This window comes from Dryobates pubescens, chromosome 14, assembly GCF_014839835.1.
Source record: "Dryobates pubescens isolate bDryPub1 chromosome 14, bDryPub1.pri, whole genome shotgun sequence".
NCBI lineage: Eukaryota > Metazoa > Chordata > Aves > Piciformes > Picidae > Dryobates > Dryobates pubescens.
In genome coordinates this window covers 284953-300345 of record NC_071625.1, presented here as the reverse complement: position 1 = coordinate 300345, position 15393 = coordinate 284953, and the positions used below count along the sequence as shown (strand labels likewise).

The 15393-nt window shown below is 42.0% G+C and overlaps 1 protein-coding gene across 2 annotated transcripts in view; it reads right to left on the bottom strand.

Moving 5' to 3' along the window:
* Positions 1-15393, bottom strand: part of RSPO2 (R-spondin 2) — an 80995-nt gene that overhangs the window by 32527 nt on the left and 33075 nt on the right. For both annotated transcript variants that reach the window (XM_054167325.1, XM_054167326.1), the window contains exon 2: positions 4486-4674. In XM_054167325.1, coding sequence (XP_054023300.1) covers positions 4486-4674 — 189 coding nt within the window. The remainder of the gene's footprint in view (positions 1-4485; positions 4675-15393) is intronic.

Here is a 15393-nt window from a genome sequence, read left to right as displayed (position 1 = left end):
CATTTCAGTGAGCTCTAGCATCCAAAGACATTTCAGACAATTTTCTTCTGAAGTGTTTTTGCACAAACAGCAGATTCTGTTAAAAAAATAATAGCTATGAGCCATGTTTCAGTCAAGGTTAGGCTGACCAATCTGATTTATAAGAAACACACTTAGCTAGCCAGCAAGAAAACATTCCTGTTTAGGCTTTATGCTTCAATATCATAAAAAGCAAATCTGAGTGATGTGGATGAAACAATCTTTATAGAAAATGACATAAATCGTGCATTAAGAACCCTGGAAGGATAAAGCCTGGATTACAGCATACCCAAATTAGGGATACATTTTAAGCAGATGAACCACAATGATACTAAAAGACCTGCTGCGGCTTCCTGACAGTCATGGTAAGCCACTCCTACTCATTCTTTTAAAATAAGAATTAAAGAACTGACAGACTTACATTTTAGACAGAGAATTAAAAGCCCAGGAGCTCAACAGACAGATTCAGATACTGAATTAAATGTAGACTCAGGTGTGTATGTCTGTTACTGTAAAAAACAGAGTATGTGCTTCTGTATACAGCTTCTTTCTGCAGTACAATTAACAGAGAGCATAAGATTACCACCACAAATAGTATCCTTCCATAGTGTATTTATAACCAGCTTATAAAATAGTGCAGAATAAGCTGACTTGTAGGGAAATATAATGCCTGTGAAGCTCAAAATAAAGCATAAAATGCTCCATACTGAGATGCATGTGCTTCATGTTTTAACATCCCTTAACAGGAGGAAGGTTTAGTATATTAGTTTCTCATGATGAATTTTAAGGTCAAAAGATGTCTCTCAACTGTAAAAAGTAGTTACTAATTTGTAAAGTATTTTTATTGAAAAGTTCACACAAGTCTTGTGTTGCCTTAGTGAAAGCCCCATTCCACATTGTCCCTTTCTAAACATAATCAGTGTGATTGAATATTCATCCTTGACTTCCTTAACCACACATAGTGGGAAAGCCAGCTGGTCAATTCCTAACAAAGTTAATGATACATAGCACATTCTCTGCTCCACATGAAAGGCTGACACCGGTGAAGAGCAGCTGAGAATGGGAAAAGGAAGTGAGAATATGGGAGGGGACCCATAAGAGTGAAAACCAGCAATCACTGGTGTAAGGAAGAGAGCTGTGCTGAACAGTACTGAACATCTTTCAGCTGGAGAGATTGTGACCATATTTTGCAAAGGGAAGGTGCAGACTGAAGCTGGGTAAGCAAACATGGCATTCCTAAACTGAAAGGACTGATAGTCATTGCACTGAAATTGGGTCCTTATTTGAGGAGTCCCTATGTGTAGTCCATCACTAACAGTGTTTGCCTTTTGAAGGTCAAACTCAGTCTTGCCATTAAGACATCATTCCAGAGGAGTCACTGGACCCATAGCTTGTGAGGTTAGTTATGCTGGGGAGTGACATCTTTGCTTGGTCCAAAGCACATGGTCCTTCACACTGAGCTCTGACTGGGAGCATTCCTGCTCCTCCTGCCTCACATCTCTCTACCTCTTCTACCCTAGAACCTCTTAACTTTACCTCTCCTCAGACTGCCCTTATGCCCATCACACTCACTCCTTTCAACTCCTGTTCCCATCCCCCTGCTGCTCAGTAAAACAGCATTGGTGCTACAGACTTAAACTTAATGCTGCCATCCTGGTGTGCCCATTGGCACTCCATACCGATCTGTCATTGCCCAGCACTGCCTTCTGTGCTAATCCTCCCCTCCTGAGCTGGAAGGGACTTCAAATATCCAGACAGACCATACATTTCACAACTCACCTTGAGGACACAAGGGCACATGGGGCACAAAGACAAATGGCCAACCCAAGCTGAAGGGAGCTGTAATTTCAAAATTCCGAGTGCTTTCTCCCTTCAAAGTTGTAGAGGTTACTATAGATACAACTAAGTTGAAAGGTTCAAGATAGATCTGATCCATTAATCAGCCGAATATTAAACCAGCCACCCAGATGACAGATTTCATCTTAGTTTTCAATTCAGTTGTGTTGATTGTTTTTTTCCCCTTGTAAGAGTATTTCCTCTGGGAGCAGCTCAGTTCAAAGTCCTTAATGAATGAAAAGTCTTGGAAAATTAACAATTAACAATTCCCTTGTGCATTCTTCAACAGAAAAGACTCCACATTTTCCTGTTTCATGTACTGCATTCTCATACTGCAGTGTTCAAGATGAAAATCATCTCCAGAAGGAAACTCTACATCGCTTCCTAGAGACAAGCAGTCTCAATATCACCGGATTCACTGTTACTAGAAAACAGTCTAGAACCACTTAGTAAATTCAGGACACACATACTGCTTGCATGTAGAAAATTAGGCTTGAAATTCAAAATTTCCATACTTGTAGAGCTAGCTGCTGCACTTGGCTGTGGTATTTACTGTGTTAGATTTGGCACTAACTGTGTTTGGCTTTTAAAGTAATGTCAACATTTTCCATAAAAGTATGTTCTATACCTTTTCTAACAGAAACGGGCAAGTGTTCCAGTAATAAAATGTTAAACAGCTTTTGTGCCTATAAAGACACTAATAGGGCAGAAATCATTTCAACTTTTGCAATTCAAGTCCTGTAACTCCCAGAAGGATCTTAACACAGCCAGAATCTTTATTATTTTTAGCTGAGTTAATACTATCTGAGCAATGGAGTCTGTAACTAGGCATACCTAAAAGTATCTAACATCAAGTAGGAAGAAACTTATTCTCAGCTTCAATCCACAAAATCTCTTGTGTGCAATGTGTGTGCAATGTGTGTGCCATGCAAGATCACCAAACCAAGAAAAAAACCAAAGATGCACCAGTTGGCAATGGCACTAAAATAAAGTATCTTTGGAAGGCAACCAGGACTGGTCAGCAAATGCAACTGCATCATTCTTCTCACAGGGAAGACTGACAAAGGCATGAGGTTGATTTAAATATCTGTCGCTCAACACATGCCAATATGGGTTGGCCACAGCTCACATTTCTGTGTTTCAAAACCAAACCTGTAATTGGGGGAAACGACCACTTTCTGTAAGTGATAAACATGAAAAAGGTTATCTTGATTTCACCACCCACCTTCTGCAGATAGCTTTTTTGTGTTTTTTTAAGAAAGTAAAGAAAGGTTGTCAGTAAGGCCTTCTTTGCCTATCTCACGAGGCCAGTACAGGCTAATATGGATAAAGCTGTAACTATTCTCAAAAACACTTTTATATGCTAAGTTTTTACAGCCCAGTTTTGAAAGCCTTAAAGTGGACAAGTCACTGAATTCACAAATGTGTTGTGAAAATTAAAGCCACGATCCTAAATTACTTTACAGAAGGGATACATAAACCAAGTACTGCTCTCAATTTTTCATCAAAACCTAGCCACCTGGTATAGATTAGGCAGCACTCAGCAATATGACACAGCAGTTGGGAACATAATGTGAAGAATGCCACATCCACAGAGCCTGAGCAGGGAACGGGAGAGGAAGAGGCAGAGCAGCACTGCCTGTGTCCAGGCATGGCCATGAGTGCTCCTTGTCTAGCCCAGACTGCCACAGAGTGACCTCATGTGTGATGTCAAAGCCAACAATCACTTTCTCACAACAGTGTGTCCCAGCCCTCTGCCACAGCACCGAGGGAGAATGTTCCACACGTTTAACAGACACTTGATTATTCCAGCAAGCAAAGAAAAGCTATTTCTCACTTCAAGTTCTTAGGTTCACTGACCCAATTCTGGTTAGATTATGACACACACACATTAAAAATTAAAATCAACAAACAAATCAATGCAAAATGAAGATAATAGCAATGATTAATAGTCCATATGGGTCCACATACCAGTACATGGGACGATCAATGCAAATTGGCACAACTGTCAGACAGCAGTGAAATACAGTGTAGAGATAGCAGAGCACTGGTTGATTTTAACAGTTGTGCTGCTAGGCACAAACATGCAAACATGGACTCTTGTTGTACATTAGCAGGTTGTAAATTTCCAAATAAAGTGCCATACCTAAAGGGAAAGTGTGTTTGTTTGTTTTTAATAGTCCTTCTGCTTTATTAAAACAGCAGCACTTCCATATTAAAGCATGTCTGGTACGAGGTGTCTGCTCACCTGAAGTTTGTGTGAGAGCAGAAAGCATGGCAAGACGCCCACCCATATATTAGTGACTAGCACCTACAGGAGGAACTGTTAAATCAATGTCTAATCCTTTCTATTTTCATATAGCAGCAATTTGTTCAAACTAGGAGTATCTACTTAAATCATCTCTCTTTCCTGTATTTCCCTTCTAACTAAAGTAAAAATAATGATAAAAATTCCAGTGAGAAGAGGTCAATGCATTGACTACTTCATCTGCTGAACATTACGTATCTTGGAACGAGTTGCGTGCTCTTTATCATGACCTTGAGACATCTGTGAAAACATCTCATCTTAAAAACTGAGGGTGAATTATGGCCTTCCTACGAAAGTGCATGTAAGGGTTCAAAACAACTCACTTGAACATCTGTTCATATCTGGCGTTCGGAGTCCATAGTACCCCGACGGGCAGGAATGCAAGCATTCACCATACTGTCTCATGCCTTCTCTTCGCAGGAAGAAGAATAACTTGTGCTGGCATCTGATGCACCCATTATCCTTTGAACAAGACAAACAGCCTTTGCAAATTGGATTTGGTCCATAACTAGCTGCAAAATAAGAAGATAAATTACACTTTAAGATCATTTGGAAATTATTTTGGCTGGAGGTTCTCTTCCCTCTACAGCGTTACTTATCCACCACACGATTAAAAGTAGCTTTGAAAGGAAGGGTTTGAAAGTGCACTCATTCTCATACATCTGTGCTGGCAAGTGAATAAAAAGAAATTCAATCTTTGTATTCTTAATTGCATGTAAGGCAATTTAATGAATTTACACACATTTAAAATAATGGGACAAGCAAGCAGAGACAAAGTTACGTAAAGAACACCAGTACAACATAAGTAAGATACTTTCCAGGACAAGAGGAAACAGCCTCAAGTTGTACCAGGGGAGATTTAGATTGAGTATTAGGGAAAAAATTCTTCACTGGAAGAGTGGTCAGGCATTGGAACAGGCTGCCCAGGGAAGTACTGGAATCACCATGCCTGGAGATGTAGATGTAGCATCCCTGTCCCAATTAGGGACATGGCTTAGTGGCCATGGTAATGCTGGGTTGATGGTGCTGAATTCTAATTTGAAGCTGGAGACAGAAGTACACAACAGTAACAAAACATAAGAACATCAGTACCCTGTCACATGCATCTGGAATGACATGTCTGTAGAACTCCTGCAAGCACACTAACAACATTTCTGTCTGGTGAGGAGAGCAATATTGGAGGTAGAGAACTCTGTAGAACAGACAGCACTAGCAACACATGTTGTCTCAGGGTCCTACAACAGGACTTGGTCTTTCTATTAAGAATATCAAGACAAGTATTTCCAAAAATAAGAGTAGCAGTTTTAACTTCTAAGAGTCTTTTTCTACAAGTTTCTACCCCAAAATGGTCTGAAAACCATATGCATACATATTACCAAAGGAGAACATTTAGTGCACATTACCATTTTAGGTCACCCTTCAATTCTGTTCTCTAGGTTTGTTTTGTTGTTTTCTTATTTTCTTTTAAAGTACTTGTCTGATAACTGCAACATAAATCTTAGCTGCATCACTCCTTGCCCTTGTGAGCTTTTATTATCCTGTCTTTCTACAGAGTTACATAACACTTCTCTGTCTATTGGGCTGCCAACTCCTTTCTCAGGTGCTGAGTCAGCACAGTAGGTTAGCAGGAGGAGAATGCCTCAAGATATTCCTGAAATCAACATAATTTGTCTGTTTTAAATATTGCATTGGCTTCAGGACTTCACAGAAATGTGCCAGTTCAAACCTGGTTTACTGGAAATAAAACAAAAGTATTATGCAACAAGGAAAGTGTCTTTGGGGGTCTCAAGAGCATTTTAATAAAAGCTACCCCAAGAGCACAAGAACTATATCGATTTGATAATACAAGCATTCAAACCCTAATATGGCACGCTGGTACTTTTAACTTGTATAGATGGATAATTGAGGCTGCGCAATGGATGACTTCACCAGTAGGGCCAGGCAAAGCCCACCACTCTCTGGAACCAGTAGCTGATAAGCTTTACTCTCACCTTCACACATCTGCAGACCAGATTCCCACTCCCTTTCTACTCTCGTCCCCCACACATGCCTCACCAAGTTCAGCACAACACCATTCAACTCCAGTCTTGTACACAATCGTCCTAGTGGGTGGCAGGCAGGGTAAGAAGCCAAGTGATCTGGTGTGGAATGGTTCAGCCAGTGGGACAGTCTCTGAGTGTTGGAGTCCTCTGGCAGCAGGCTCACCTGGTGAAATCTTCCTGACGGGAATAGTCTTATGACACATGGTACATGCATGACTCCTTGGCTTTCTGTCATGGGCTTTTTGCAATGACACACCCTACCAGACCAACTGCCTTATACTCTTCAACCCATCTCCTGTTGTCCAGAAGGTCTCAGATGTAACTTTCATATGGTTCATCCTGCAGCTATTCTGATACAACTCCCATCTTCAACAAGAGAAGCTAGGCCTGGATGCATGCCCCAGCTCACTGTTGGCAGGGAATGCCTCTCATCAACCACATCAAATAATATCAGACCATGTACTGCAAAGCAATTGTTGCTTAACACATGGTGGGCAATCCTGGAGATTTCTGAATCCTTTTGTTGTCTCCCTGCGTCTCAGTCTCAGTGAATGTCTACCTCCAATCTTTTTGAGGTTACTCAGAAAAGCCTGTACTATAACAAAGGAATTCAAAAGAACAATGCAGGAGGTGCATTCACCACTTAAAGTGCTTTTTGGAGCTTGAATGAGATGAAGCCAGGGTCTCATATACAGAATGCATATGATTATGACCTAGGATCAGGCCAATTGCTGAACAGCATACATACAGCTAAAGGCTACTACCCTCAGCAGTGTAGCTTGGGCAGAAGGGATTAGGCTCTGGAGCAGATAATTTTGTAGTGTCCCTGTAGGTCTCACATCCACTTTCCATCATTGACTCCCATTAAACCTTAGAGTGGCTTCAAAATGTGTCTCTGACTCTTCTGTCCAGCTTTCCTTCATCTGTGACTGCCCATTTGTTATTCTCAAGTATCCCTTTCTTTTTTTTTTTTTCCTTTTTTCTGTTTCTGGTAAGAGATCTTGTTGATAACCCTTTGCTCTGCAGGCCAATTGAATTATGCTGACTTCTCTGGGCTTCAGTCATAGCTCTGTCCTAACATACCCTTCTCACACGAACAGGAGCTAACAGCTTAAAATGATCCTCCATTGTGCTGTGCCATCATTTGTTTAGGTGATGGTCAGCACACCTTTCACAGCCTAAAGTCAACACAAGATTATGAAAGACTCCTGTGTGGGCTCCCCGAACCAGGACACCTACACTCTATTTCCTGAGTAGCCTTAAAAAATTATTTGTAATCTCTCTGCATGCATTTTTTCCCCCTTTTTATAGGAATGTTGTGAGATTCAGCTTATCAAAATTTGCAAACTGCTCTGAAGCCCTCAGATATGAGGGATTATAGATGTGACATATACAGTTACTTACATGACTTATTGTTACTCTCATCCATTGAATTTGGATAACAGAGTTCGAGATGGTCACACAGTTAATAGTCACATAGTGATGACTTTATTGCTCTCCTAGTTACTAAATTACAATAAAAACCTACAAATGCATCAGATATGTCTCTTTTCTAACTATATTAATTAAAAAAATAAATAATTTAAAATAAATTAAAAATCACTGACACAGCAGTAAGGGTCTGAAGAAGAGGAGGCTGAGGAGACACCTTATTGCTCTTTACAACTACCTGAAGGGAGGTAAGCAAGCAGGGGAAAGCCTCTTCTCCTTGGTGGCAAGAGACAGGACCAGAGGAAATGGTTTCAAGCTGCACCAGGGGAGGTTCAGGCTGGATGTTAGGAAATACTTCTTCATAGAGAGGGTTCTCAGACACTGGAATGGTCTGCCCAGGGCAGTACTGAAGCTACCATCCCTGGACATGTTCAAGAGGTACGTGGACCTGGTGCTTAGGGACATGGTTTAGTGTTGACCCTTTAGTGCTGGGTCAAAGATTGGACTGGATGATCTTGGAGGTCACTTCCAACCAGATACAGCCTGTGACTGTGTGATATGATTTGTATGCTGTAATAGGGCAAACTTCATCAAAGCCTCTGAAAAACACCCACTGTGCTGCTTCTGGGTATTCTGCACACAGTCAGGGACTGTGAAGTGTATGTCATAGCAGCAGTGGTTTTCCACATTGTTATTGCTTATATTCTTTTTAGAGCTTCCTGGGAAGCATACTGACCTCTGTGCCCCATCTGCCAGTTTAACTTGTCCCAAAGCAAGGAAAATCATCATGTGCTCTGCTACAAAATTGCCTAAATAATGAACACATCCTTTGAAACAATCAAACACCATAGCGATATTTTTGTGGCACAGGTGTGACAACCTTCTGTCTGCCCCTCTGCACACAGGCTATAAGGACCTACAAAATCCCCCCTGCCCCAAAGTCTCCCCTTTCCATCTTGACTTCCTAACACAGCAAAGATAGTCACATACACCTTATCACATACAGCTTTCTCAGTTCTCATGTAATTGCTCTTTGAATGAGGAAATACACAGCTCTGTGATCACCAGAAACACCTATACACTTCCTCCTGAATCTCCTCATAACCTCTTCTTTTTCCTTCTGTATTAAACTGGAAGGAAAAACAGCGAGCTTGCCAAGCACTGTCACTCCCATTCCAAGTCACGAGCTGCATCACACACAACATAAACCATCATACTACCCATCCCTGTTGTGACCCTCTGTATACCAGCCAGGAATGTTTCCTCCAGCCAAACCCCTCACGGAAACATGCTCCTTCCACAAGGCTGCCAAATGCTACCTAGTGTCAGAGTGCTGCAGTCATCACTTCATAAAACCGAAGCTGCACACATGCTCTAGGCTAGCACTGTCCTCTGGGTGTGCAAGTGCACCACAGCCCTGGCTGTGCATTGGGACTGTGAGGTCCTTGCAGCAGCAGCAACATTTCACGCAGCCACACAAGCATGTAGGGCAGCGTGACCAGCGCGCGCACACACATACACACAATGCATTTCCTATTCCACTGCTCACTGCTTCTATGACTACATGTTAGAGAACCCCTGTATTTAAAAGACAAAACATTCACAGACTTCATTCCCTGTGTTGCTTTTATACTTGAAATCTAGGATTCCATTTGCCATGTTTGAAAAGGGCACTTGAGAACACAGACTAGTACCCAAGCTCTTCTGAACTCCAGGGGTGTTTCAAAGTTACATGGTTTGGATCCATATCAAGTAAAATAAAATGTCAGCTAATTACTTTAACTCTTGTCTGGATCAAATGTATTTAAGGCAAATTGTTGAAGCAGCTTTAAGGGAATTGTTATGACTATTTGAAATCACAAGAGAATCAACGGCACAAAATGAGTCTGGTCTGTTCCCCACAATAATGCAACTTGTTCTGCAGGCAAGAGAACCAAGAGTATTTTATTTTCTCTGATCCTACCACCTTGCAGCCCATACCACAACAACTGCTACTAATTCATGTCATTCTTGTATATCCACTTGTAAGGTGTCACAAGCATCTTTTTGAATCTGGTGCTTTGGCTCACCACTGGAACCTGATAGTTTACACTTCTGTAAAAACCAGGCTGAAATGGACAAATTCATCTAAAACCAACCAGAGAAAGAGGAGGGCCTGGCAGAGACACAAGAAGTAAAAGCCACTACCTTAGCATCATTTATTATGCCAAGGGGCAATGGGTATAAACTACAGCACAGGAGGTTCCACCTCAACATGAGAAAGAACTTCTTTACTGAGGCTCACAGAACCCTGAAGCAGGCTGCCCAGAGAGGCTGTGGAATCTCCTTCTCTGGAGACTTTCCAGCCCTGTCTGGATATGTTCCTGTGTGACCTGTGCTGGATTCTGTGGTCCTGCTCTGGCAGAGGGGTTGGACTCGAAGATCTCCAGAGGTGCCTTCCAATCCCTAACATCCTGTTAGCCTGTAATCATTTCTATAGAGTCAGAAATGGGGTTTAGCGGTACAACTGGATGGGGAGCTTGGTGCCACAGTTTAGTTGATCAGATAGTGTTGGATTATAGGTTGGACTTGGTGATCTCAAAGGTCTTTTCCAACCTGGTCTGGTCTATGCTATGCTATGCTATGCTATGCTATTCTAATGGCCACCTTGACAGCACTCTTGCCCTAGCTGGTATGGCAGCCACACCAATGATGATAACTGAATCTTAGTTCAGATCTAGCAGAAATGTCTCCCAGACACTTATCACTGTAAACAAGAGACGTGCAGACTGGACACAGAGTAGGGAAGCAACTGAAAAAACTACTACAAGCTGGATTTTATTGCAGAGAAAGTAGATTTCATAATCTTGAATTCAATTAATGGTGTAAAGATGTCCCATACAGAACTCAATAAGCCCCACTAAGATATACTCATGCTTGGAACAGAACAAAGAATATAACCTTACAGAGCCTAGCCAAGAAAAATACCTATTTTTCATTAGGGCTCTGTAAAAGGAAAAGTAAGTTTTGGACAGAAAACTTCAGTAACAACAAAAAAAAAAAAAAGAAAAACTTTTAAATGGGGAAAAAAATTGACTAGCTTGAGTCTAGCCATTGTCTTTAAGAGAATTAAAAGAGTCAAAGCCAAAGGGGAGTTTCACGAACAATTAGCCCAAGGCCCTGCATAAAGAAGCCACAAGCCCTGTGCTCTACTAGAACATATCATTTAAGAAACCATTCCCTCTTGATTTGTAGATTGTGGTGGTAAGCAAACCACTGCAGCCTTTGTTAAGGTATCACAGAGGCTAATCCCTCTCACTGTCAAAAAGCGGCACTGGGATTTGGAACTTCAAATAGCAACCACTGAACCTTTTTATATCTTTGCCTGCCAGATTTTAACAGTTTGTCAATGTTTTTTCCCCAGCACAGACACTCTGATCAGGTCAAGTCTTAGATTTCTCATGGGTAAGATAAACAAAGCAAGATTACAGAATGTCTCACCACAAGGCAAAGTATCCAGTCCTTTGATCAATCCCTTACCATTTTATCAACAGGCTTATGGACTCTATCACTGCCAAATACAGAAATGATAGAACTTCTCCACTTTTCCTAGATATTACTCTCCCAAAAACACATTCATGCATTATGCAAGTTCCTTTGACTGCAAAGACACAGCTTCCCAAGTGCCATGTGGCCCTGGGGAGGAAGCAGCCGCTTTTTGGAGTCCTGCAGTGCTATCTTTCTCAGGGTGCTGGACTTTAACCACTTGGGATCGTTCTCTCTGAACTTGTCCACAACTCAGAAAACCCACGTTCCCCACTCCTCCTTTGAAGGCAGACTAACTGTAGGGTGGCATTTCACATCAAGGAGTTTGGGAGCAATCTCACCAAATCTATGCTCATGAGTGAGCAATTTTGCCTGCTTATTATGAAACCATTTCTTCACTTCCTTTAGAGGTCATAATTATATTTTCAATATCATAGTTTTATGCTTAAACTACTCCCATTTGCTCACTTCATTCTCTTATTGATGACATAAACTCATTCTGATTGTTCTAGTCTAGGCTTCAGAAGAGTTGTCTTCATTCCATCTATATTCAAAAGACAGTGAATTCAAAACTTTTCAGTTTTCCAGCTGAATACTTTCAGAATTTTCTGTACTGTTTTCTCCACCACCATAGTAGGGAGAATCATGTGCAGACCACTTAGATATTCTCCTTCAGCACTCTGGCAATTCTCAAGAAATAGTCTGAACTACCAGTCACAGAGGTATCTCAGTCACCTTTCTTCATTCAACCATCTTGCAGTCACCCCTCATAGTTTACTTTCTGGATACCAGCTACCAACTGGAAACATTTAACTCCCCTTGTCCTCTTCTGCCTGCTGTTCACAGCCTACCAGTCCTCACTTGCCTTCAGCTCTACTTGCCTTCAACTCCTCTGTCTACTCCTCCAAAATGTCTCTTTGTTCAGTTCCTTGGGAGGCATTTCCTCTCCCTGAAAATGGAGCAGCAGTGCTTCCACAGGCTGGCTGCTCAGACCTCTTCCACTTCAGCAGTGCTCCCTCAGTGATGGTACTCATCTTTACAGAAATGCAGCAATAACAACAATTTACAGTTTATGCACAGGAAGTCCTTTCTGGCTACCAGGTGGAAAAAAACATCACAAACACCACTCCATCACCTGTCACCCTAAAAATAAAGTACAATAACAGACTGAGAGGAAAGTGTCCCACTCCCTCTTCAAACATCCTAGGAAAAATCAGCTTCTATTGCAGTTTGCTGTTCACAGATTCACCTTTTTTATCCTAGGTCTTCCTGCTGTCACTGACAGAGAGTAATTCAACACTCAAAATGCTGAGGAGAAAAGGTCCAAGCACCATAGCCACAAAGTGCAGGCAGAGCCACAGAAATGCAAAATAAAATATACTAAACAAACCCCTGTGCCCCTGTGTTCATGCAAACATGCCAGCTACAGAGCTTGTGCAGAAAAAACCCTCAACAACCAAGCCTTACCAATCAACTGGCTCACAAACACCACTCACAGGTCACCGATCTTGCAGCATGGCCCTTTCAAATACTTACAGTTGGTGTCCAAAAGCATCATGCATGTTCATGTCAGTGCATGTTGTCAGTCCCACTTCTGAGTTCTAGTTTGTAGGCCTGTCCATTTCAGCTATAGAAAGAAATGACATGCACCAGTCCTTTCCTGTAACCTATTCCAGTTCCTGACTTGGAAAGTAGCTGCTTCAGCTGTTACCAGGCTGAGAAGAGTCCCTCCAAGAGGACCCCTGTTTCATCCCCTTAAGAGCTGCTGGAATGATGCATGTTTAGCAGCCCTGTAGTCTAGCCAGTACCAAGACATGGCCAATACATGCCCATCACCCTCCTGTTTGCACAGCTGGGCACAGTTTGGTCTGCTCCAAATCTCAAAATTCTTTATCACACCTGGCACCTTCAGTCTGTAGAAGTACCCATGATATAAGCTTTAAATAAACTTCTGTAAGGTAGTTTTATGATTTAGGATACTACATAAACACCAGATAATTTGATTAAATGCTAGTAACTATGTATAGCAACCTCTAGAAACTCTAACCGTGAAAGCCCAAAGGCTTTTAACATGCAATTCTTTAGAAGGATAACTTGTGTTCTAATTTCTATTTAAGTTTTACATTAATTACACCTTCAGCTTTTTACAGGCCTATAGAGTAAAATATTCTCCAAACCCACTACTTAAAAAGCAGAAAATAATCACATCTGAGATCACAGCATCACAGGATGTTAGGGGTTGGAAGGGACCTCCAAAGATCATGAAGTCCATCTCCCCTGCCAGAGCAGGACCAGAGAATACAGCACAGGTCACACAGGAACACATCCAGATGGGTCTTGAATGTCTCCAGAGAAGGAGACTCCACAGCTTCTCTGGGCAGCCTGTTCCAGTGCTCTGTGACCCTCACAGTGAAGAAGTTCCTCATGTTGAGACAGAACCTCCTGTGCTTTAGTTTAAATCCAGCCTGTCCCCTCCCTCCTGACACCCAGCCCTCAGATTCTGCTTTTTTCCCCAGACATTCAGAGGCAAAGCACCACAAGTCATTACCTTTGGCAACAGCACAGATTACTTGTATTTGATGAAAACTGTATGAATGAATTGATGGGACAGAGAGCAGGCACAGTCTGCCCCACCCCTAGGATATATCCCAATGCTCAGCTCTCTCCAACCAGACCTCCATGCAATGGTGAGGCTCTATTGCCTCAGTGGCACAGCAGACTGGTTTCATTGAAGGGATGTCTCTGCCTCCCTCCCACCAGGATACCACTCTGTCACTTGCCAGTCACAGCTCTCCTGCAGACAGTAAAGCACAAGAGTGGAGCACCGAGCAGCCTAGCTGCTCATCATGGAGAGCTCTGAACCTGCGCAGAACTGACCTTAAGCCATCTACAGCAGGAACTGGGAAGTCTCCAAACCAGCTGCTGCCTTCTCCCAAAGAGGTTTCTGAAAACTCACACTCCTCAGCTAAGGCCTTATCTCTTTGTCTCTCAGTATCTCCTAGATCTCACCTGCATATGAGGCTCAAGGGCTCACTGCTCCTTCCAGGCTTTTTTATGTAGGAAGAGGGAAGAGAGTAGGTCACAACCCCTACATTCCCCAGCATATTTCAAATGGGAAGCTTATTTGCCTTCCATTGAAAATTAATTTCCTTGGGAAGCAGAAGCAAATGCTCAAGGAGAGGCTGGTAGTTCCACTTCTTAATCAGAAAAAATAGCTGTGCTCCTGCTTACTTACTGTACCTTGGGCCAACTCTTTAAACATGGTGTCAGTGTGGAGGCTGTGGAAAGGAAAAAACATAAAACCCAAAGACTCCTTTATGTTCCTTTTAACATAATGCTGGTGGGAAGTGCTGGCCAGCAGTGTCCACAGGTCGTGCACTTACGTCTCTCAGGTGAGTAAAAGTCATTGGGACACCAGTCTCAGATGTTTCCATTTCAGAAAGGTCTGAAATTTCCATTCCCGTGGTACAGCACCCAGAAAAGCACAGGCTGTCATCACCCCTTTCTTAATCACACAATTGCACAAAACTGCACAGCAATGAATTCTCCCCAGGTACATATTCTCCTGTGTCACTATCTGAAGGCACATGCAACAGCAAACTTCATCCAGCATATTGCTGCTGCAAATCAACATCTCCTGGAACAAAGTTCCAGGCATTTAAAAATAAAAAAATCAGTTCTTCCCAAGCCTTTTAATATCTGGACTATTTCAGCTAGCTGCTGTGAATAGGACTCATCTCTAGCATGCAGGTGAATAAACAGAGATTTATGTTTTTACTCTTTGTTGGCATGTTTACTTTGTCTTCTACTGTATGCTGTAACTTTTCCACATACTGAAAACTGCAGGGATCCATTGTAGAGGTGTTCCAAAAAAAACACAGTTCCAAACCCAGACCCACCCAAACCACTGAAGACAAAACATTATTGGTAGCACTAAAGCTAGAGGTGAAGATCCAGAACACTCTGCTTAAGACACAAAGCACAATGGCCCACAAGAAGAATTTATGGGTGATGCATGGTATTTCACTTCACCTTTTCATACTTTTACTGAACAATTCCTAAAAAGGTAGAAAAGATTGAGGAACAGACAGGGAGAAAAATGTAGTTAGAGAAGATGCTTCAAGTCTTTCATTTTACTTCCTGGAAGATAAAATTCATCATATCTTAAAAGTGAAGGATATGAAATCTCTGCTCTGAAACTAGATCACCCCAAGAGCATTCCAACAGAAGTCA